General features: G+C 41.9%; 1 protein-coding gene across 2 annotated transcripts in view; it reads left to right on the top strand.

Annotated features, from left to right (window-relative positions):
• Positions 1-238: 238 nt before the first annotated feature.
• The window catches only part of BBS9 (Bardet-Biedl syndrome 9), a 310,665-nt gene continuing 286,552 nt past the window's right edge, over positions 239-24,351 (top strand). The window contains exons 1-5 of one of the 2 annotated variants that reach the window (XM_054726330.1): positions 239-309; positions 5,508-5,630; positions 10,397-10,547; positions 13,961-14,025; positions 18,296-18,409. In XM_054726330.1, the coding sequence (XP_054582305.1) occupies positions 5,519-5,630; positions 10,397-10,547; positions 13,961-14,025; positions 18,296-18,409 (442 nt within the window). In that variant the 5' untranslated portion in view covers positions 239-309; positions 5,508-5,518. Of the gene's footprint in view, positions 310-731; positions 1,183-5,507; positions 5,631-10,396; positions 10,548-13,960; positions 14,026-18,295; positions 18,410-24,351 lie in introns of those variants that run through there. The other variant, XM_008147385.3, reaches the window with a different exon arrangement.

Here is a 24,351-nt window from a genome sequence, read left to right as displayed (position 1 = left end):
TTCCCGCGTCATCACACCCCAGTTAGGGGATTCCTGTTGCTGATGAGTTGGCACCAACGACCATCTGTTGACAGCCCATAGGAAGTTGGAAAGTGTGGCATTATCGTTACGTTCAATGATAAAGTTGGACGTTTGCATACCTGTGTGCCAGGAAGCCCAGCCCAACGTCTATACTAAAGAGAATGTTTAGCACATGTAATGAGGAGACACGTACAAATAACTTTGTCCAGGAGGAAAAAAATAAAACCCAGACACCTTGCCCCGCAGCCGCAAAGATCTCGGTCTTCCACCCTCGGGGGCTTCTTCACGGTGAGTACGTGCTGAGCCAGCCCCCTCCCCGCCCCCCGCCCAGCAGCCCAGCCCAGGGACACAGCCTCGCGGGCTGGAAAAGATGAAGTCGCTCCAGAGGCTTTGATATTCTGAACCCCAATCCCCCCCACAAAAGCCCGATCGCCCCGCCCCCGCAGGAAGCCCCACCCACGAGCGCCGAGGGGGCGGGTTCCGATCCGGAGCTGAGCGCGGAGCCGGGGTTCCTGCAGCCCCGCCTACCCGCCTCGTAGAAATCTGACGCCGAGCACCGCCTGCCATTCCTCTTTCCGTCCGCCCCAGCCCCAGCCCCAGCCCCAGCCCCTCCGGACTACAGCCCCCAGAAGGCCTCGGGGCTCTGCCCTCGGACATGCGCAGTAGCGTTCGTTGTAAAGCGCTATGACAACTGGGCGAAGATGGTTTGGAGTTAGGCACGGGCGGGGAGGTGTCCCTTCCGCCGCCGCTGCCCCTTTTTCTGCTCCATCTCGCTCACTGCCTCCTCCATCATCTCCTCCTCTTTGCGACCAGCGGGACGTGCCGCGGCTCTTGCCTGCCTGATTTCTTCCAGGGGACTGATGCCGTCTCCCCTGCTCGCGTCTGGGGGTGACAGAGAAGGGATGCAGCGGGGCTCCTTGGGGTGATTCCTCCAACCCGGTGGAACTGGTGGTGCTGCCTGGCGAGGCTGTCCCCTTGCCCGGGACGTGGGACACGTTGGAGCAGGAGAACGCGAGGGAGTAGTGAAGTGAGGGTTGCTCTCTCTGCACCCCCCGCTCTTGCTCTCGTCCCAGCCCTGGGACCCTCTGGCAGGCGTTCTGAAAGGAAAATTGCGGAGAGTTCCAGGCAAGGTGGGGCAGGACCCACCTGATTCGGCATCAGGTAAGGAAGGGTGTCTGGTACCTCGGGCGTCTGGATTCCCGTTCTGAGTTTTATCCGGCGGGCAAGATTGATCCTCTGATACCATGTGTTAGTTCTTGGGGGTAATAGGTTTCTTAGGACGGATGTTTGTGTTGAAAACGCAACTAGGAGCGCAATGGGAGTGAGATCCTGTGGACCTTTTCCAGAGAGGATGTTAAGAATTTGCAAAGGTTCCATTCAGGAATGTTCCGTGGTGCAGGAGCATCCTCCTCCTGTGACACTTCACCAGGTCTTGGGAGCAACTGGTCCGTGCAGTTCTCAGCTGATGATGAAGTGGGATGCCTGTGCTAATACCCCCTAATTCCTTCTTGCAATAGGATTATTGCTTCGCCTTCTCTCTACATTGCAAACCACAGCAGCTTCGATGAACTGACCTGATTTTATTAGCATCTCCTGTCCCCAAGCATGTCCTGTGGTTGACTCAGATTTCCTGGAAAATTAAGTGTTTTTTTTCCCCAGCTCACTTTTCCTTAAAAAATGAAACCATATCACACATATGCACAAAGTAAAACTGGTCTTCACTAAAGTCTGTCAGAGAGGGAGAGATTTTCTAACTTATTAGAAACTAGAGGCCCGATGCATGGACTTCGTGCAAGAGTAGGCCTTCCTTCCCCCAGCTGCCGGCACCAGCTTCCCTCCATCACCCGGGACCCCGGCTTCCCTCTGGCAGCCCAGCGGGCACCCGGGACCCAGGCTTCCCTCACAGCCCTGCCTTCGTCCAGAAGGTCGTCCGGTCTAATTATTGTTATTGTAGATACTGTAAAGAGAATAATTGGTGGTAGATTTTTTTCTTGTGTGTGAATAGACTAAATCATCATTTAGAGAATTTTAAAAACTTTTTAAAATTTGCAAATAATTTATAAGCTATTTATGAGAGTTTGAGGGATTTTTCATTTCCTGTAATTGTCCTTAAATTACAACTACACTTAGGTTGATGGTACAAATTATTGATAGAAACATTATCTGAAGGAAATAAAAGCCAAAATCAATAGTATATAGTAATTTAAAAAATTTTATGCCTTTTGATGTATGTAAGCAAGCCTTATCCCATAGAATTCAGACTTTCAAATATTTCTCAAAAAGAATTGAAACATAGAAGTTATAAGACATCTCTGCAGATTAACAACGATTACTATTGGTCTTTGGAATGTCCCATTTAAACTTCAGTCCAGAGGGTCAGGTTGGCATTTGTGATTTTGTCTTGCTCAGAAGACACTCCACCTCCACCACCACCATTACTTCTGACATTATTAGGTACCTGCTGACATTTATCTGACGTTTATTGAGTGTGTCCTTTGGATTGGGTATTGGGCTAAGCAGTCTCATGTGTTAAGCCGTTGTATCCTCCCACCCCCTGGGACAGTTGGGAGACTGGAGGGCGAGGGACTTGTCTAAGGTCACATCGCTGGAGTGTGGGGTCAGAAAGGGAACCCCAGACTCCCTCTCCTGTGCTCTTTGCCTTGTGTGTTTTATTGAAAGAGCCCTTATCATTTTATCTTCAAAAGCAAAATCTCCCTTCACCTCTGTGTGCAGTATTCATCTTTTTTGGACTGTAAGACCCGATTCCTATTTTGCAGAATTTGAGGAGGCACTAGCATGACCTGGAGAAAGCAAAGCTTCAAATATGAACAACAGTGTCAGGGTCTTTGCCTCGTAATTGCAGAATCTGCCTTCCTGACCACATGTTCCTTCCATAGGATTCTTGGGGTTATCATCACCACAGCCATTTTTGTACCGACCCTTCCTTAGTGTAGGGCTAGGCCAATGAGGTGTTAAAACATACATATCTCAAAGGACAGCACAAATTGAGTAAACTTGATTTGGGAGATAATATATATTTAAGTAGGTATTAAAAACAAAAAAAGTGTCAAGTGATAAGTATGGAAGAGAATTTCTGTAGCTTAAGTGATAAAGAGATATCTTTTATTTATTATTCTAATAAGGCATATGAAATCGATCTTTTGTGGGTATTTATAGGTATGCATCTGTTAAAACCTTCAAAGTATTGTTTTCTAATCATCCTTTAACAAAGTAATGAAATGTATGAAATGCTTTCCTGTGGTTTGAACTTGCAGGCTTTTGGTCTTTATGGCATGGCTGTACAAGTTCTGGAGATGACAGCCTTGTTTTAGGTGCTACTTCCACCTCATGCCATTGTGACCACTGGGGCAGGTTTTTTTTCTTTTCTTTTTTTTTTCCCCAAAAAATTTATTGATGGGAGAGAGGGGCGGGAGAGAAAGATCAATTTATTGTTCCACTTATTTATACATTCATGGTTGCTTCTTGTATGCGCCCTGACTGGGCCTTGATTTCTGCAATTAGCCTATGTGGAAGGCCTACTTTAAAAAACAATATTTATTTATTTATTTTTAGAGCAAGAGGAAGCAGTAGGGTGGGGGGAAGGGGAGAAAGAGAGCGAGAGAGCGAGAGAGCGAGAGAGAGAGAGAGAGAGAGAGAGAGAGAGAGAGAGAGAGAGAAAGATATACATTGGTTGATTTTTTTTTTAAATTTATGTTTATTGATTTCAGAGAGGGAGAGGGAGAGAGAGATAGAAACATCAATGATGAGAGAGAATCATTGATCAGCTGCCTCCTGCACGCCCTACACTGGGGATCGAGCCCATAACCCGGGCATATGCCCGTGACCGGAATCGAACCTGGGACCCTTCTGTCTGCAGGCTGACGCTCTATCCACTGAGCCAAACCAGCTAGGGCAGTTGATTCTTGAATGTGCCCTGTCCGGGATTGAACCCACAATCTTGGCATATCTGGATGACACTCTTACCAATCTAGCCGGCCAGGGCTGGAAATCCTTCTTTAAGAAGCAGATTGCTCTACATTTTTTAACAGCACAGTTGATCCTCATTAGTTGTGAGTTTGCCCACTTGCTAAAATTATTTGTAATTCCAAAATCAAAGCTCCTGGTGCTTTTAGGGTCGTTCAGGGTCATGCGCAGACTGGCAAACAATTTGGGTCACTCGCTGTACACTTTCCCAGCTGATGTCAAACAGCAGCTCTGCCTTTTTGTTTCAGCTCTCATGCTATAGGCAGATGGCCTTTCCCTGGCCTGTTTAGTGCCATGTTTGTTGTTGTTATTTTTTTGGTGATTTTGCTGTGCAAATCATGTAATGCTGAAGTACTGTCTCATGTTCCTAAGTGTAAGAAGGCTATGATGTACCTTATGGAGAAAACACACGTAAGCTTCATTCAAATAAGAAGAGTCTTATTGTTGTTGGCCATTGAGTTCAATGTTGATGAATCAACAATAAACAAAATATTTTTAAAAACACACACACACACAAAAGTTATGTAGTGATTGGTTGATGAAAATGAGACTTGAGGCTTATACCAGCCCCTATATTTCCCCTAGGACAGTGGTTCAGTATTTGCTAATTCAGTGCTTGTGACCTTATGGAACATGACTTCTTTGAATAAGGAGAATGGACTGCATTTCCCATTATCTTTTAAATCAATCTTGCTTGAGGGAAAGCCTCACTTATGGTACTTTTACTCTCCTGGCGTCCCAGGGCAAGTGATGTTTGTGCTGTAATTCCGAAGGTCCAATGGGCTTTCGCAAACACCTTATCAGTAACTCAGTGGTAGGTCTGGTTGGTACATCCTCACTCTAGCTGAGGAACCTAGAGAGGTTCTGTGGGTTGCCTGAGGACACACAGGCAGTGCTGTAAATGGACCTACAACCCAGTTTTCCTGCTGCTTTTTTGGTGTGAATTTCCCTTTTTCACTTTGCCGTTCTTCAGTTAGAATGGGAAAGGGAGTGGATGCTTTTTGAGGACCTGTGATGGACAAGTTCCAGGGTTATTCATTTGAGGCATTTGATCTCATTTGCTCTTCTCAGCAACTCATTGTGGCTGGAGATGCTGCAGTCTTTTGTGATAAAAATGAAGGGAAATTAGATATTTTGCTAAGGAATTATGTGCGAACTAGAGATGGTAGAATTTTAACCTCGATCCTTCAAATAATAGTTTTTGTTGGTGCTTCATGCAGTTGTCTACAAAATCTTCCAGAAGAGAGACCTGGCCCAACATAAATGGATAATGTCTTAGCCTGGCTTTTCCAAGGTCCTGGCAAAATATCTGATTAGTGCTTCTGGCCATTTAGATTTGTGGTTTCACATGTGCCCACAAAATACAAAAAAATCAAAGTTAATACAGGAATGTTTTTCTTAAAGTTTTCCAGGTTTTAAGAGGTAAATGCCTTAAGAGGTAATGAATTCATAATTCATGGTGTGAAGTGGATTTTTACTGTAAACACATGTTTTCTTTTTAGAGTGAACGAAAATGTCTTTATTTAAAGCCCGTGATTGGTGGTCAACTGTTCTGGGAGAAAAAGAAGAATTTGATCAAGGCTGTTTGTGTTTGGCTGATGTCGATAATAGTGGAAATGGACAAGGTAAGTAACTTATGACCCTGCATCTTGGAGCAAAGCGTTACAGAGATGAAATAAAAGCAACTTCCTCTTAAAATATGTACTTTTATGGGACTTCCGTGAACTGTCATAATTATGCCCCAATTTTTGAAGGTAGTTTTCCTTATTAGTGATATTTAGGTAGCAGGATGACAAATGTAATTCTTTTTTCTGTTCAGTTGTTTGTGTTTTCCTGGTTGTGTTGATTCTGTCATATTATTTGCTGGAACTCAGAAAAATATTATAAGACATCATTTAAATTGCTTCCATTTGTTGTAAAATTAGTAGAACTAGAAAAATATTTAGAATTTTGAAAAAGCCTTTTAAAAATTATTTGAAAGAAAAGAAAAATTGTTATTTTTATTACTTATTTTTTTTTATCAAGTATTGGTTGTCACATAATAAAACAAAATTTGAAGCTTAGAACTGGATCACTTAGCCCTTTCTCTTCTTTTTAATTATTTTATTTTTTATTGATGACGAGAGAGAGAGAGAGAGAGAGAGAGAGAGAGAGAGAGAGAGGAGCATTGATTTGTTGTTCCACTTATTTATGCATTCATTGGTTGCCATTCATTGGTTGCTCCTTGTGTGTGCCCTGACTAGTGATTGAACCATAACCTTGGCGTATCAGGATGATGCTTTAACCAACTGACCTACCAGGTGGTCAGGGACCTTTCTCTTCTTATCTCCTCCCAGTTCGAAATGCTTGAGTCTCTTAATAGCCAGCATTCTCTTAGATCTGCAGTTGGGCTCAACACATTCAAGCCTCAGCATAATCTTCTTTGTAGTTTTAGCAGAAAATCGGCCTAGTCTGCCCACCACAACCACTCTGCTTCCTGTCACAATGCAGTATGTCCCTGTCCATACTGACAATCCTTGCCCTTCTTGTACTGTGTTTCTTCGTGGGGTTGATACTTGCCACATTCTTATAGAAAGTCCAGCGGGTTTGCCCTGGCCAGTGTGGCTCAGTTGGTTCAGTGTCATCCAACAAACTGAAAGGTTGCTGGTTGATTGCAGTCAGGGCACATGACCAGGTTGCAGGCTCCATCCCCGGTCAGGGGCGTGTAGGAGGTAGCCGATTGATCGAAGTTTTTCTCTCTCCCTCTCCCTTACTCTCTCTCTAAAAATCAATGAAATATCTTAAAAAAAAGGGCAAGTCCAGCAGGTTTAAGGAATGTTTATCATGTTTTCTAGAGCACTGTTGGCATGGAAATCAAATTACATTCTTTTAAAATTGAATCTGAAAGCCAATCATACAAGAATGGAGAAATTATGCAAGCTCGATGTGTTGGTAGAAAATAATTGTTAAAGCATTGCTTTCATTTTCATAATACTAGAAAAACATTCTATTTTATTCTTATATTAGTTGCGCCTCTTTGCATCTTCATATTTTAAAAATGGTCTTTAAAACATTTTAGTTCTATATCATTGCTATTTAAAATTTGTATTTGGTTTTAATGACTTATAGTCATGAGCCTTTTTTTTTTTTGTAATCTGGATAGTCATTGACCTACTTTTTTCAAAATCTTTATTGTTGTGATTATTACAGATATCCCTCTTTCTCCCCCCTCCCCCAATGGCCCTCTCCATCCAGTTCCCACCCTGCCCCAGGCCTTTGCCACCCTATTGTTTGTGTCCATAGGTAATGCATATATGCATATAAGATCTTTGTTTAATCTCTTCTTGCCTCCCCACTCGCCTTCCCTTTGAGAATCGTCAGTCTGTTCCATTTCTGTGCCTCTGATTCTATTTTATTCACCAGTTTATGATGTTCATTAGATTTCTTATTCATTTATTTTTAATTTTTAGATTCAGTTGTTGATAGGTATGTATTTGTTGCCATTTTGTTTATGTTTTTGACCTTTTTCTTTTTCTTCTTCCTCTTCTTAAAGAATACGAATACACCTTCAACATTTCATATAATAATGGTTTGGTGGTGATGAACTCCTTTAGTTTTTTTCTTGTCTGGGAATCTGTTTATCTGACCTTCAATTCTAAATGATAGCTTTGCTGAATAGAGTAATCTTCGTTGTAGGTCCTTGCTATTCATCACTTTGAATATTTCTTGCTACTCCCTTTTGGCCTGCATAGTTTTCGTTGAGAAATCATCTGACAGTCGTATGGACATTCCCTTGTAGGTAACTAACTGCTTTTCTCTTGCTGCTTTTAAGATTCTCTCTTTGTCTTTAGCCCTTGACATTTTAATTATGATGTGTCTTGGTGTGGTCCTCTTTGGGTTCCTCTTGTTTGGGACTCTCTGTGCTTCCTGGACTTGTAAGTCTATTTCTTTCACCAGGTAGGGAAAGTTTTTGTCATTATTTATTCAAATAGGTTTTTAATATCTCCCTCTCTCTCTTCTTCTGGCACCCACATAATGTGAATGTTGGTACGCTTGAAGTTGTCCCGGAGGCTCTTTACACTGTCTTTGTATTTTTGGATTCTTTTTTTCTTTTTGCTCTCTGGTTGGGTGTTTTTTGCTTCCTCATATTTCAAATTGTTGATTTGATTTTCAGAAACCTCTACTCTACTGTTGAATCCCTGTATATTATTCTTTATTTCAGTCAGTGTATGCTTAATTTCTGACTGGTCCTTTCCCATTTTTTTTGGAGGTTTTTATAAGATTCTTGAGTAACCTTATAACCATGACTTTGAACTCTAAATCCAGTAGTTTGCTTTCTTCCATTTCTTTCATTGTAACATGTCTCTTTGTCTCCTTATTTTGTCTGCTTCCCTGTATTTTTTTCTATGTATTGGGTAGAGCTGCTATATGTCCTTGAGTTGGTAGAGTGGCCTTGTGTAGCAGGTGTCAGAGCCCAGTGGCTCAGCCTCCCCAGTCACCTGAGCTGGGAGCTGTAGGTGCACCCCTTTGTGGGCTGTGAGCACAGTCTTGTTGTAGATGAGATTTGATTGCTATTGGTGTCATTGGGAGGAATTGTCCTCCAGGCCAATTGGCTGTGAGGACCAGCTGCAACTACAGTGGGAGAGCTGCTGTGCAGGAGACACTCCTGTTGACCAGGACTTACTTCAGTGGGGCTTTGGTGCTCACTGAGTCTGCCTCTTGAGTGTGTGAGTTGTGGATATGTAGAATTGTAATCTGGTATTGTCTGACACTGACCACTGGGTACACTGGTTCTTGGGTCTCCAGGGAGGTACAAATTCAGCCACTGTCTGGGGCAACCCAGCAGGAACTACAGAGAGATATGTGGATTCCTCCTCTTTGTATTGGGTTTGGAAGTGCCCAGACGAGGCCCAGCTATGAAGCAAGGCAGGCTGGTGCTGGTGCCAGGTCTTGGGCCTTTTATAGATAGGTTTGGGCTCTCAGACCCAGCTGCAGCTTGTTTGAGAGATTTTAGCCTGAGCAAGGACAGGCCATTCATATGCAACAGCTGCTACACACAGCTTGGGTGGGGTGTAAATTGGTTGAGGCTGGTTCTCAGGGAATGACCAGAGCAGAGCAAATAGAAATGGCTGCCAGTCAGCCCTGTGACTGGGGAGGTCCCAGCATAGGAACAATGATCCCTGCGAGCACCTCTGTTTGAGAGAAAGCTGCCCTGGAGTTCCTGCCCTGATGCCAGACAATCCAGTTCCTCCTCGTATGTGTCTATGTCCCCCAAAGCCTTGCCCTGGTGCTGGAGCTCAGAGGAAGCGGGACCTTGTAAGTTCAGTTCACGGTGCCGGCCTTTTAAGAAGAACAGGTGGGTCTTCAGCAGCTTCTGTGTCACTGAGCCCCAATCCCCACTGGGTTTTACAGCCTATAGTTCTTACTGCCCATAGGGACTTCTCTTCCCAGCTCTGGGAGCCTGGGCTGGGGGTCTGGTGTGAGGCTGGGACCCCTTGCTCCCCTGGTGGCCTCCACAGAGACGATCTCCCTCTTGATTAAAAAAGTGGCACAGCCCAGCCTGTTCCGCACCTCCTCACCTCCTACCAGTTTCATTGTGCTTCTTCTTTACTTCTCTAGTTGTAGGATTCCATTCAGCAAGCTTTCCAGCGGTTCTGGATGATGGTTGTTCTGTATTTTAGTTGTAATTTTGATGTGGTTGTAGGAGGCGGCAAGTACAGGCATTTACCTATGCTGCCATCTTCAAATCTCTCAGTCACTGACCTTTTAAAAAGAATGATTCTTTTATTCGGTGTATCTAAGTATTGTCTCCTTACATTTTTCTTCATTTTATTTTTCTTGCCTATAATGAAAAGAGTAGAATCTGGGGGACGAGGTGAAAGGAGAAAATTACATTGCCCAGGAAGAGTGCGAGGCACTGAAGTGTAGTGAGTGCCCACTAAGTTGTTTCTAAGGAAAACCTGGGCTCTGCCCTCTCAGTGATAGGACATGGGAAGGCCTATTCCTCAAAGATGATCAACCCTGCCCGGGCCGGTATGGCTCCGTGGTTGAGCATTGACCTATGAGCCAGGAGGTCATGGTTTGATTCCCAGTCAGGGGCATATACCTGGGTTGCGGGTTCAATCCCCAGTGTGGGGCGTGCAGGAGGCAGCCGATGAATGATTCTCTCTTATCATTGATGTTTCTATCTCTCTCTCCCTCTCCCTTCCTCTTTGAAATCAATCAAAAAAAAAAAAAAAAAAAAAAAAGGAAAAAAGATCAATCCTGCCTCCTGCTCAGCTCTTTGTTAAAGCTATGCTTCCCTATTATTTGACAACATAAAAGAGTCATACCATTAGAAAGTTTATTTCCAAATTTTGTCACTGTTTGTTTCTTCCTAATTCTTTTTTTTTTTTTTCAAATTTCTCTACAGATAAAATAATTGTGGGTAGTTTTATGGGATACCTACGAATCTTTAACCCTCATCCTGTAAAAACAGGAGATGGGGCTCAAGCTGAAGATTTGCTTCTAGAAGTTCAGCTACGAGATCCAATACTACAAGTGGAAGTAGGAAAGTTTGTTTCGTAAGTATGGCCTACAAATTCTGGGATTTTATTTGACGTGGAGTGTATTAATCCCTCACTGTGTCACATTTGTGAATTCTTCAAAGAAAAACAGACTATCCATGAATATGTTTTAATATCCATTGAATATATTTTCTGAATATTGTCACTTAGGTGCTCCTCATGTACTGAATGATTTTTAACATGGAAGCCTGTACATTTAAGATCAAATAATTTAGGACTTTTTTTTTTTAATAGTAATAGACCTAAGATGCCTGATGTATCAGAAACTTAAGGGAAAAGGTTAAGCTTTTGAAAATAACCAAATAAAGAAATAGGAAGTATTCACTTACTTAAAACACTCAATGTCCAGGTTATATAAATGTCTCTTTAAATAATTAGACAAAGTAGCAGGTATGCTACTTGGCATATAACTTTGAAGCTTTAAAATGAATTACTTGTTTGGGATATAGAGGTTGGTCCTTAGTTTCTTTTTAAAAAAATAAATATTTTTATTGATTTTAGAGAGGAAGGGAGAGGGACAGAGAAATAGGAACATGAATGATGAGAATCATTGATTGGCTGCCTCCTCCACGCCCCCCATTGGGGATTAAGCCCACAACCCCGGCATGTGCCCTTGACCGAAATCGAACCCAGGACCCTTCAGTCACAGGCTGACGCTCTATCCACTGAGCCAAACCAGCCAGGGCAGTCCTTAGTTTCTTAAAAGAAGCCACATCAACCCATATAATGTTGTCTTTCCTTACAAGAGCTTTGTTTCAAAGTACTTTATACTTTTAAACCTAATTTATTTTAGAAAACTGTTTATTAGTTTGCACTTTGTTTAATATGTCTGCTTTTTATTTACTGATGATATTGCAGATTTTGTCTTATTGTCATACATGAATTTTCTTAAAATAAGCCTGTATTTCTTTTTTAAAAATTAAATTTATTGGGTGACATTGGTTAATAATGATAGGTTTCAAGTATATAGTTCTATTATATATGGTTTGTATATTGCATTGTCTGCCCATCACCCAAAGTCTAGTCTCCCTCTGTCACCGTATATTTGACCCCCTTTACTCTCTCCATTCTCCACACCCCCTTTTCTTTCTGTTGTCTGTGTCTATGAGTTTGTTTTGTTCACTTGCTGCTTTCTGTTCTGTATCCCACATATGACTGAAATCATCTAGTTCTTGCCCTTTTCCATCTGACTTACCTTGCTTAGCTTGATGGTCAAGATCCATCCATGTGGCCCTAGCTGGTTTGGCTCAGTGGATAGAGCATCAGCCTGCAGACTGAAGGGTCCCAGGTTCGATTCCGGCCAAGGGCACATGCCCGGGTTGTGGGCTCGATCCCAAGTAGGGGGCGTGCAGGAGGCAGCCGAATCAATGATTCTCTCTCATCATTGATGTTTCTATCTCTCTATTCCTCTTCCTTCCTCTCTGAAATCAATAAAGAAATATATTAAAAAAAAAAAAGATCCATCCATGTGGTCGAAAACAGCAGTTTTTCATCCGAAAGCCCTTGTTTCTTAATCACTTATGGAAGTATCCATTTTGAGGAGTTCTGAAGGCAGAGGTGGTCTTGTTTTCCCTGCCTCTTCTTTTTGTCCCCCCTTTTGCCTTCTTGATCGGGAGTGCCCTGAGCTCTGGATTTTGGCTCACTCCATCTGCTCATCATAGTTGATTGCCCCCAGTTTCCATTTACTCAGACCCTGAGTCCTGCCGGAGAAGCCTGGCCAGCGACTTTTGACCATTGCCCCTCTCCTGCTGTGCTTTGCTCTGATGGGCAGCTGCCTCATGGGTGCCATGGGCCGGGGCTCTGTGCCCTGTGACGGGTGGACCTGGGAGATGTGTGACTGACCTGGCCGGTACTTACCTACTCCATCTACAAGCTCGTGGTGATTGGGTGCCCACTGTGTACTTGCACATTTTCCTTTTTCAGAAAGTGAAATGCTGCGACAGTCATGCTGTCCAGTAGTCCTCAGTGTGGCCTTCGTCTGTGTGATCACTAACATTCGTGAGTGCATACTGTGCTAGTATTAATTAACTACTACTAACATCTCATTAATCTTTGTTTATAAGATGTGACCTCGGGATAAGGAAACTAGCTGGAGCCCGGGATTCAGACCCAGGTCTGACTCCACACTCTGCTCTCTATCTGTTCACTACATCATTTCCTGTGCGTGATGGGAGATTGCTTTGGGGGTTCAGGGCACATAGAAAACACTTCCGAAGGCAATCTTGATTATGTGGTTGTTGTGTATATTTGCATTTCCTGGTAGTAGAGCAAGCGGTGGATATTTATATATTCGTTGTAACAATGTTTTGCAAGTCTTATCGGACATACTTCTCATTTTCCAAAGGAGAGACTAATTCTCTGAAAGGGTCCATGATCACACAAGTATCAAGGTGAGAGTCAAGGCCCTACCCCAGTCTTCAGATTCCAGCCATCGTCCCTGCAGTTTAGGACAGTCTGGAGAGCGCAGGTCAGACCCCGGAGGCCTGCTTGCAGATGTGTCTGAGATGGAAAAGACCCGCCAACGTCTGAGAGCCAGGAGGAGAGCTTGCTTCCCAGCATATGATGTCAGTTGGCTCAAATAAACTTTACATATATATATATATATATATATATATATATATATATGAAGCTGGAGATTACATTCTGGTTTTTCTTGGGAAAGAAAAAAAGCGGACATCTGGCCACAAGCCCAGGACGGAGCAGCAGTGGCCTCCCTTAGTCTGGCCCCCGTCCCCAGCGGACCACAGCCCTTCTCTCATTTACACCCACTGGCTGACCTTGAAGACTCTGAATTTGGGGTTTCTGGATCTGCCTTCCTTGTCTCTCGAACCCACTTGACAGGGGCTGGGTGGTGAGTGGTGACAATGGTCAAGCTGAAACACATCCAGTACCTTCCATGACGTTTCAGAGCTGGACGTGATGAATGCCGCGTAAAATCATTACTACTGTTTCGTCACGATTAGCATTCTGGGGTGCTTCATACTTTACAAGGTGCTTTCACGTGATTTTATTTCATCCAATTGAAACCTCTTATTTTCCAGAAGGGGAAACAGCTGGGAGAGATTAAGTGACTTGGCCAAGGTCACAGGTTTATTGGCTGGAGAGCCAGGACCTGACCTGGGCCTCCTTGCTGTGGGGCAGCTCAGAAGGAGCCTCCTCAGGACTCTGTCGGGAGGCTCCCAAGCTTCAGTCTGGAGGCAGCTGCTGGCGGCCCAGCCCCGAGCCCCCGGGATTGTCAGTCAAGCTGGCTGCTTGTTGTGACCTTAACTTTTCGGTTTAGAATGTCATCTAGTGAACTGCTTACTTTACTCACGGTAGACTGGCTATAATCACTTTGAAAAATTATTCTACAATGTTTTGGTTCCATCTGAAACTAATATTTACACTTTTAAAACTTCCCCATTTTTCAGAGGCACTGAAATGCTTCATTTGGCTGTGTTGCATTCTAGAAAACTTTGCGTCTACTCTGTCTCAGGTAAGAAACATTTTTTCTTTTCTAATGGAGAATTTGTATTAAAAACTGGGCTTTTGATATTGTCAAAGAATAGATATTCTCTAATGTTGACGTGGAGGACAGGAAAGATTCGAGTTGAGGTTTTCTTTTCTTAATGAGCATTTTCCTCTCGATCATTTATTGTTTCAGGTGCTTGGGCTGTTACATTTCCTACGTCGGCTATTTCCATGGTTGTTCCCATTTCCACTGGAGGTTCCTTGTAACCTCCTTCTACTTAGGAATAGTGTCCAGGATTGCCTATGACTAATACAGGCCAATTCTGGGTACTTAGGGCACTTGAGTTTTCAGAAATATTCAATAGCAGTTAAAATTCATTAGCTGCTGAGTCACAGTGGTTTAAAGTGCATTTTCTTTGGTGAACCTCAAGTGTTTTTTCTTTGCAGTTCCCATTTCTTGGCCTTAGGGTGTCTTCGCTCAACCAGACCTCAAGGCTCTTATTCCAGGCTTCAGCAGGTTTCTATCTCTACTGTTCTGTGGGTACAAGTATGTTAGTTAAAAGTGGCGTAGTTTCAGCATTTTGGACCTTGTTAAATAGAAAAGATAACTTAAAAACTTGTGTTTCCGTTATTACATAAATTTTAGTGTAAGTTGAGAGTGTCAGTTAGATGGATATCACTATTGGGGTTTTTTTTATGGGGGCAATAAAGCTAAGCGTTTATGGGCCTGTTCCTTATTTGCTCACCTTTGGAGTTTGCTGTACACGTTAGCTTTTGTTGGTTTGTTTATTTGTTTATGTTAATCCTCACCTGAGGATATTTTTCCCATTGATTTTTAGAGAGAATGGAAGGGAGGGAGGAAGAGAGAGAGAGGGAGAGAGAAACATTGATGTGAGAGAGACACATCAATTCGTTGCCTCCCTCACGTGCCCTGACTGCTGCCAGGGACTGAGCCTGCAACCGAGGTTTGTGACCATTTAGTCTGAGGGCCAACACTCTAACCACTGAGCCACACCAGGAAGGGCCAATGGTAGGTTGTAGGACTTGGATTTCCCCGATCATCCTCGTGATTTGGGCTTTCTTTGTATTTGGCTTTCAGTTTGAATGCCCATTTGTTCTTCCTGTCCCTGAGCTGGAGAGTCCTAGGCAGCCTGTTTCTGGGGTGAAGGTCTGTGGGCTTCCCGAGGCAGGCTGGGTAACTGGCGTAGGGTAGGTGGCAGGCATGAATGAATGAGTGAGCTGATTTCCGGGCAGTGCTGAGGCAGTTGGTATTGGCTCACTCTTACTCTCGTGTTATTCCCTTCCTTCTTTTCCTTCTCTGTTGCCTCTGTCATTTCCTTTTCTACTCTCTCTGCCTCAGAGGTCCTGTTCAGTACCTCTATGGTCATGGTTAAATATCCTCATGGGTTTCACAGTAGGAGATGTTGCTCCTCCCGGTGGAGGGCAGATATTTAGGTTGCAGAGTAAATGAGAAGGTGTGACACAGGCGACTTGATTGCATGAATCTCGCTGTTCTGTTTTCCATCCTAAGCCTGTTAACTGCGAGTGCTGTTTTACTAACTGGGCTACACAGGCCACGGGAGAGGGAGTCTTGCCCACGGTCACCAATGGACACTTCTTAGAGAACTGGTTCCTTCCGGGGGCCCCAGGGGGTCTCTAAGAGGGCGGGAGAGGGGAGCATGCTCCAAAGCAGAAATTAGGTTAGGCTCTTGGCCTTCCCTGGTCCTGTTTGAACGGTGGCCCAGAAGGACAGAAGCCTTGCCCTGCAGGCCTGGCTCAGGGGTTGATCATCGACCTATGAACCAGGAGGTCACAGTTTAATTCCTGGTCAGGGCACATGCCCAGGTTGCAGGTTCGATCCCCAGGAGGGGGTGTTCAGGAGGCAGCTGGTCAATGATTCTCTCTCATCATTGGTGTTTCTATCTCTGACTCCCTGTCCCTTCCTCTTTCTGAAATCAATAAAAATATGTTAAAAAAGAAAAGAAGAGAAAGACAGAAGCCTTTTGAATTCCACTCAGGTGTACAGCATAGACTTGGGGTAAGTGTGTATGCTTATAAAAAACGCCACTGAAAGAAACTGGCATGTTTGCTCACAGCTTGTTCATGGGATGTGGTATCCTCCAAGTCAGGGCTGGAAATGGGAGTTATGGGTCAGGGGAGTGGTGGTTTTTCTCGCTCTTTTATTCGCTGTATTCTCTTACAAGCTCTGTGTTCTCTGGGGACGGGGAGTTGTCCAGACTACACTCCTAATGCCCCACCTCACTTCCCTCCTCAGTCTCTCATTTCTGCAGCCTCTTACTAGTATAATACTCATAGGCTGACAATTTGTCTATTTTTCCTGGCTTGGCTGAAATTGTGAGGCAGGAAAGTTCATGTTTTTGTTCTCTTGAAAATGTTTCTTGAGGTTCCTGTCTGAACTTCTCCCTCGCTTTCACTGCAACGGGAAGCGTAAACGTTTTCTAGTTTAAGTACAACCACTGGTGTTAGCAGGTGAGAGTGCTGCCAGACTTGGCATCCTGACCCCCAACTGCCCCCTCCCCGTTATATTCTGTCTTCTTTTACGTGCTGTGTGCAGCTAAGATAGACTCGAGGCAAACTGGAGATTCCCTAGACACACCAAACACCCCGTCATAGTCAGATGGCTTCTTTTCGGTGGGTGCTTTGTCGTCAGGCGCATGCTGAGTATAGAGACCCAGCAGGCTCCTGCTGCCCTGAGTTAGCCCATCTTACCAGCCTCGGTCAAGAACAGCAGCCCGGGGCTCTCCAGTCCTTTCTGATGGGCTTCAGTTCTGAGTAAGTGGTTACACCGTGTGAGCTGAAGGCATCCTGATTCTGTTAGTCTTTCCCCAAAGTTGTGTACTTCTCAACAAGCATTTACTAATAAGCGTTTGACCTGATTGTGGAATTTTAATGCTAGCCACGAGAGGCAGAAACACGGGTTCCTTACTTTGGACAGGCTGAAGTAATCTAATTTGGTTATTTAACACAATGAACCTTTTAACTTACTGTGGGAAGGCTTTTATTTCATTTAACATCATTAGATTTTTCATCGGTTATATAAAAGTGCACCAAAAATTGTTGTCAAGGTAAACGTTGATTTTTCAATAGATTTTATTTTGTTTAAATAAGATCTTGTTTAAATAAGGCCAACAGCATAAATCTTTTAGTAGCCATTTACTTGCTAATTGGTGAAACTTTACAGGAACTTTGGCTACCTGGGGATTCTGATTATAGGTATACAGTTATTACATTCAGTCTTTGTATCCAAGGGCAAAACCTATGTAAGTGATTTTAATCTTATGTTAATTGATGCTTCTCTAGAAAAAAAATGGCCAGAAATTTTAGATTTTCAGGTACTATCTTTATTTTAAGGTGGTAACTAAGGATGCATTGCCTAATGTTCTATAGTTACACTACTACTTTTTTTTAAGATTAAAAAAATAGATTTTTAGAGAGAGAGGAGGGGAGAGGGAAAGAGAAACATCAATGTGAGAGAGAAAAAAAGCAATGGGCTGCCTCTTGCACGCTCCCTATTTTCAAGGAAATTCTTCTTGGCAGACTTCAAATAAAACATCATGTCCTCTTTACTTGCTGAGGGAAGCTTTAGAACAGTGATCGGCAAACTCATTAGTCAACAGAGCCAAATATCAACAGTACAACGATTGAAATTTCTTTTGAGAGCCTAATTTTTTAAACTTAAACTTCGTGGTATTTTGTGGGAGAGCCACACTCAAGGGGCCAAAGAGCCACATGTGGCTCGCGAGCCGCAGTTTGCCGACCACGGCTTTAGAAGCTCTCTCCATTCAATTAGAATCTAACGCATTAGGGCTTGAGTACTATTTTGAGAGTTGGGACAGAAAATTGAATTGCTTGAACGTGTGGGGAATTTTGTTATTGTTTTTAAGCTCAAGGAAGTTAAGAACCTTATTTATTTCAGACCTGAAATGGGAGGGTTTTGTTGTTATTTGAATTAATTACACTTTAAAGTAATTACACTTTACTCAGACATAGTGAAAATGGATGATAAAATGTCACTATGGTGTAGTCTTGCTGAGACTAACCTGTTAGCACTGAGCTGACATTCTGTCATCCGCATGCTAATTGTTCACAATACACAGCGTTTCAGTGCTTTGTCATTTTAGATTTTACTAACATTGAATTACTTGGAATTAGTGTAGAGGATGACCTTTTTTTTTATGTACTATTTTTTAATGTAAACAAATTCAAAGTAATAATTAATATTTTTTAATGTAAAAAAAATACAAGGCAATAAAAGGATTTGTTTTTCTCCTTAGGAACCTTGGGTAATGTGGAACATGGGAACCAGTATCAGATCAAACTGATGTATGAACATAATCTTCAGAGGACAGCCTGCAATATGACTTACGGATCATTTGGTGGTGTAAAAGGTAATTTGCATTTATTCGTGAATGTGTTGTTGCAAGTCCCAGGTTACAATACAGCAGGTCCTCAAATAACAGCATTTCGTGCACGGTAGTTTCATCGTCACGTCGATGAGAGGTCCTAGAAACATAACTCTTGTTGATATCAGCCTCTGGTAACATTGGTTCTATTGTATGTCATGTCACTCAAAATTAAACAACCTATCTGTGACGTCCAACTTGGCAGTAAAAATGGACGATTATGTGGTATGAATCCCAAAGAGAGTAAAAAATATTTTACCAAAAGCTTTCTATTCAAATACCCAAGCAAAAGAATTAGAAAGGAAAACTTAAACATGAGCGTGTTTGATTTTCATATAACCAGCACTTTTATATGGTTTACAGAGACATTTCTTTTTTCTTAAAAATATATTTTTATTGATTCTAGAGAGGAAGGGAGAGGGAGAGAGAGAGAGAAACGTTAGTGATGAGAGAGAATCATTGATCAGCTGACTTCCGCCCCACACTCGGGATTGAGCCCGAAACCCGGGCATGTGCCCCAGCTGGGATTCCAACTGTAACCTCCTGGTTCATAGGTTCCACGCTAAAATTTGATGAGAGGCTAACTTTGTCAATGAAGTGCCCCCACCTCCCGCCTCAGCTGTTAGAACTGATTTTCACTGTTCTTTAAAAAAAATGTTTGACATGATGGGAGATCTAGGTCCTCTTGTTTAATTAAAATTTCCAATTCTCATTTACCTACTAAAGCCCCAAAATGCAAATTGCTAAATATATATCTGGATCCAAAAAATGATATGAGAAAAAAGTGCTTTGGATAAATGAAAGTAAGGTGTGTGTTTTTTTGGTGTGTGTGTTTTTTGGTAGCATCAAGACAATTCTTTGTTAAATGTTACCTTTTATTTAATTTTATTATCCGATCAAGTTAATAAAAAATGAAGTTTTAAATTAATTAAATAAAAATAAATTGTTTGACTTTTTGTGTGACATTTCTGCTGGATTTAATAATGGATTTCCAACGTAACAGAGTTGCTACTATTTTGAAAAGAACAGATAACTTTGTATTTATATGATACCATCTCTTAGTTCTTAAATTATGCCTTACATTTCAAAAGTACCTTTTGAAAAAGGGGGATATTCTGGCATGTTTTATTTTCCTGTTGAGTAGAATATTTCAGTTTGAAACAGAAATAGCTGAGTAGCAGAAGGAATTTTTCCATTTCCTGTGTTTGAAACACTTACTGCAGTATCTATAAGAAAACAGGACTAAATAGTGAGGTGGTAAATTAGTAACAATTCTTCATATGGGGGGTATTAAGGGAATGGAGAGAATCTGCTAATGGGTGTTTTTTTTTTTTCATGATGAAAATGTTCCATAGTTATATTATGGTGATGGTTGCATAGTCTGTCAATACACTGAAAACTATTGCGTTATGTACTTTAATAGAAGGGTATATAAATTATATCTCAATAAAACTTTAATAAGTTAGCATAGTATAAAGCTGAATGTTAGAAAGGTGATGATAGTCTCAATATCCTACATTGCTCGTGTCCATGTGAAACAATACAACACTTATAAGGCAGGTTGGCTATTAAGAACCATGAAAATGTTCTTGGATCTGAAATGCGACTTATGGGAATGTATGTTAGGAAATGATCCAAAATATGGAAAAGTTATATCAAGTTGCCATACATTAATTTATTTCTTCTCTCCTTCTGTCCTCCCTTCCTTCCTTTTGTATATACATTTGTGCATTTACTTGTAACATATAAACATTAGAAGTGATCAAAATGAGTAATAGAGGAGAATGGCTAAGTTTTGATGCATGGATTCAGTGGGTTATTATGAAGCTATTAAGATTAATTTTGTTTTCTGGAATGAACATCTTTGACTTTGAACATAATCTTTGTCTACATTTCTGATTATTTCCTTGGGATAGGATGTAGGAGTGCAGTTATTGAGTAAGAGGTTATAAAAAATATATATTTTTTCTCAATTTGAAAGTTCCTCACCCCCAAATACTACATAATTGGTAACAAGTACAGAATTTAGGGAGAAGGAAATAAAAGTCACTCCAAGGTACGCATATGCCAAAAGCAATCCCATTTTCTAAGCCTGTTTCTAGGGTTTGTCAAGGGTGGACCTTTCTAGGTGTGAGCAGATCCATCTTTTAATTTGAAAACTTGCCTACACTTGATTTGAGTTTAAAAAAGGAAACTAAGAAAATCCTCGTCTTTTTCCTTCCTTGACATTTATGATGCCTTATTTTGTTACTATTAAGTGGGTACTGTGTTAGTAGTCCTCAAGAAAGGAATTAAGCAAAAAGAAAGTCTGGCCCTGTTTTAAACAAATGTAGTTGTAGACAAGGCAGTGGTGATTTGGTGTGTGCAGTAGATTGAATCACCACTGGGTGGCAGTCCTCTACCACTCTGGGCCTTAGTTGGTTCTGCTGCTTTTCAGTCAAGTATGGTAAGAAATAAATTTTGATCCCAATTAATACTTTGCCTTTTACTAAAAATAAACTCACCTATCCAAGTTGCAAAAAAGTAACAGAGTGGCTTTTTAAAAATTAACTGTAATAGGTAAAGTAACATAAGAGTGCATTCTAGCACAGCTTTCAAACTCTAACTTGCATTCAAACTAGAATGGGATCTGGATAAAAATGCAGGTTCTGATTCTGTAAGTCTGGAATTGCACCTGAGACTGAGTTTCTGACAGCCGGGTCCCAGGCGATGCCAAGCTGCAGAGGTCCAGAGGTTTGCTGCCGCCCGGCACCCACCAAGGGCTGATTCTGCACCAGCTGTGTTCTCAGTGCTTTGCAGGGTGAGAAACGTCCCCAAGGTATACTAGGACATAGTGAATGGCAGCGGAGGGATTCCAGCCCAGACTCGCTTCCAGAAGCGTGTGCTGTTCATCACACTAAACTGCTTCCCCACTGGGACCGTGAATACGTCCCCCTTCTTCCTAATTCAGAAAAAAGCTTCCCTCTTAGAAAGGGGGGTGCATTGGTTTGGCCACAATTAGTGCTTAGCTTTGCTTCTTCAGAGATGATGGAAAACCTGTTGCATAGCTTCTGGGTCAGATGTTTTCTGTGTCAGTTTCACTTTTCGGGATGGTGCTTTGGTTATAGGAAGAGTACCCCCCTCCAACAATCAGAGGTTACGTGTGGGAGGGTAATATAGGATTTGAAATTTGCAAAAGAGTAATTACTGTTTTTGTTTGCACCTTTTATACATTCGCAATAATTCAAAGGTACATTCATTTGATGCAGTAACGTTTGGTTTTACCTGTGCCATGTGCGGTGTTTATTCATGAGAAAGAAGTGATGGGTAAAGAGCCCTGGCCGGGTAGCTCAGTCGGTGAGAGCATTGTCCTGATATGCCAAGGTTGCAGGTTTGATCCCGGGGGCACATACAAGAACCAGCCACTGAATGCATAAAGCAGTGAAACAACAACCCCCCCCTTCTTTTTCACTCTCCCTCTCCCTTTCTCTCTCTAAAATCAGCCAGTAGATAAAAATTAAAAAAAGTGATAAAGAAATAAGAAATCCAGTTTTATGAACTAGTTGAAGAATATCTGCCTCAAATCTCTCATTCAGATTACTGCCTACCATTCCAGAATTTAAATTACAACATTTTGCATGTTATACTTTTTAGAGGGAAATAACTGAATTGTGCAATATTAATGGCTGTATTGTGTTGTTGTTTTTTTATTACAGAGGGGGTGAGGGCGATGTCAGGAAGTTAAAAAATGTTTGTAGTTTCTTTGATTTAAACTTAAACTACTTTTAAAAAGGTACATGTGCCTGTTTTTTAAAAAAATACAAATGTTAGTTTATCTTTGCTTCTCATACTATCAACAGATTAATGCTTGTAAAATTTAATGGGTGGCATAAGCCTGGACAATCAAATTACAGTTTGGAAATATACTAAATCAATTTTGAAAAGGTGGATTTGAATTGATTTAAAAACTTCCTAGTATAATTGATGGAATTTATTTGGTTTGGTAATTTGAACTCTACTTGTTTTTGCAAAAAGGAACAAATACTATTTCTGCCTGATCTTTCTTTGATTTTGTTCATTGTGTCACAACTTCCAATGGCTGTGGACATGATACTTGACCTTAAGATTATTAAGATAACTTTGCCCTTTTAAAACAGTATTTGGAAAAGGAGGATATTGAGAGTGACTGACAGAAAGCCAGTGGTGGAGTGAAGAAAGAATGTTATTGCTTTAAGGTCAACAAGTCTATATGCTTAGCTTGGTAAAATAAGACACTTCCTGTAGGCTATGTGAGGTACCTTGCTACCGTCAAGATATCTGAGCTAGACTTTCCTTTGCTCATGATCTGACTTTGAGGCCCTGTAGTTAGTTGTATCCACAGTTATATGAAGTTTGCCCTGTAGGACTGTGACAGGTTGATGAACCTTATAATGTATAGGAATCTTTCAGGTGTGCGACAGGGACACTGAGATGAAATGGTTGATTTGTTGGAGATGTATGGGAATTTTCAGGGACTGAGGCAAGTCTGGTGTTAGTCCTCCCTTGCATCATCTCCCCCCCCCCCCCGTCTTTCTGTCTGTCTGTCTGTTCTTCCATTCATCCATCCATCCAATGCACATTTACTGAGAGTCTTCTGAGTGCCCAGGCACTGTAGGAATTTCTTGGAGTAAAAAGGTGAATAAGACACTTTATGTTCCCAAGAAGTTTACAATCTGGGGGCAATAAAGACGAAGAGCTATAATATATCGAGGTGATAAGTCATAATAGAGATAGAGATGGATAGTACCAAGTTATGCTGGAGCCCTGAGGGTAGAGCAGTTTCCTTAGCCTGAGTGTGTGTGTGTGTGTGTGTGTGTGTGTGTGAGTGTGTGTGTGTGTGAGTGTGTGTGTGTGTGTGTGTGGAGAGGAGTACAATAGGGTGAGGGAGTGTGCTGTTACCTTTTTTATTCCAGCTCTTCAGTTTTTATCCACTTTAATCTGGAGGTTACTAATCCTAGTTTCTTGTGAATGAGCAGTTTTATTGTCTGTAGTGTAAAGCTTTCAGTGCCCATAGGATGAGCCATTCACATTTCTTTTGGGGCAGTTTTTTTCCTCTCAGGAAATTTATTTTTCAGACTTCGGAGCACTTTAAAAATATTTTTATTGATTTGAGAGAGGAAGGGAGAGGGAGAAAGATAGAAATGTCAATGATGAGAGAGAAGAATTCATTGGCTGCCTCCTGTACACTCTCAACTGGGGATTGAGCCTGCAACCTGGGCAGGTGCCCTGACCTGGAATTGAACCAATGACCTCCTCATTCATAGGTCGATGCTCAACCACTGAGCCACACCGGCCAGGCTTTTAAATACTTTGTTAGAGATTATTACCATCATATGGTTCTTTCTTCAATTCTTAACTGCCTCCAACATTTTTTGCTTTGCTCTAATTTATGGTTTGTTTTATTTAATCCACCTTTCTTTTTTTAAAAAAATATTTGCATTGATTTCAGAGAGGAAGGGAGAGGGAGAGAGAGATAGAAACATCAATGCTGAGAAAGAATCATTGATCGACTGCCTCCTGCACGCCCCCTACTGGGGATCAAGCCCGCAACCCTGGCATATGCCCTGACCGGGAATCGAACCATGACCTCCGGGTTCATAGGTCGATGCTCAACCACTGAGCTATGCTGGCCAGGCCATCTATCTTTCTACATATTATCTGTCTGTCTGTCTACTATAATGTTGCTATGGTAAGAACACAACATGAGATCTACACAACAGATTTTAGAATGTTATCTATAGGTAGCTCTCATTCTTAAAATTAGTTTTCTCGATCATAACTCTTTGTTTAGCATGAGGATATATATTTTGAGCTTACCTGGTAACAGCCAACTCAAGTCTTAGAGGGTTATTACTGCCCTAATGGTTTGCCTCAGTGGGTAGAGCGTCATTTATTCATCTGGCTGGAGT

This window comes from Eptesicus fuscus, chromosome 14 (assembly GCF_027574615.1).
Source record: "Eptesicus fuscus isolate TK198812 chromosome 14, DD_ASM_mEF_20220401, whole genome shotgun sequence".
NCBI lineage: Eukaryota > Metazoa > Chordata > Mammalia > Chiroptera > Vespertilionidae > Eptesicus > Eptesicus fuscus.
The sequence above is the reverse complement of the archived record's forward strand: the minus strand, read 5'-3'. Positions and strand labels throughout refer to the sequence as shown.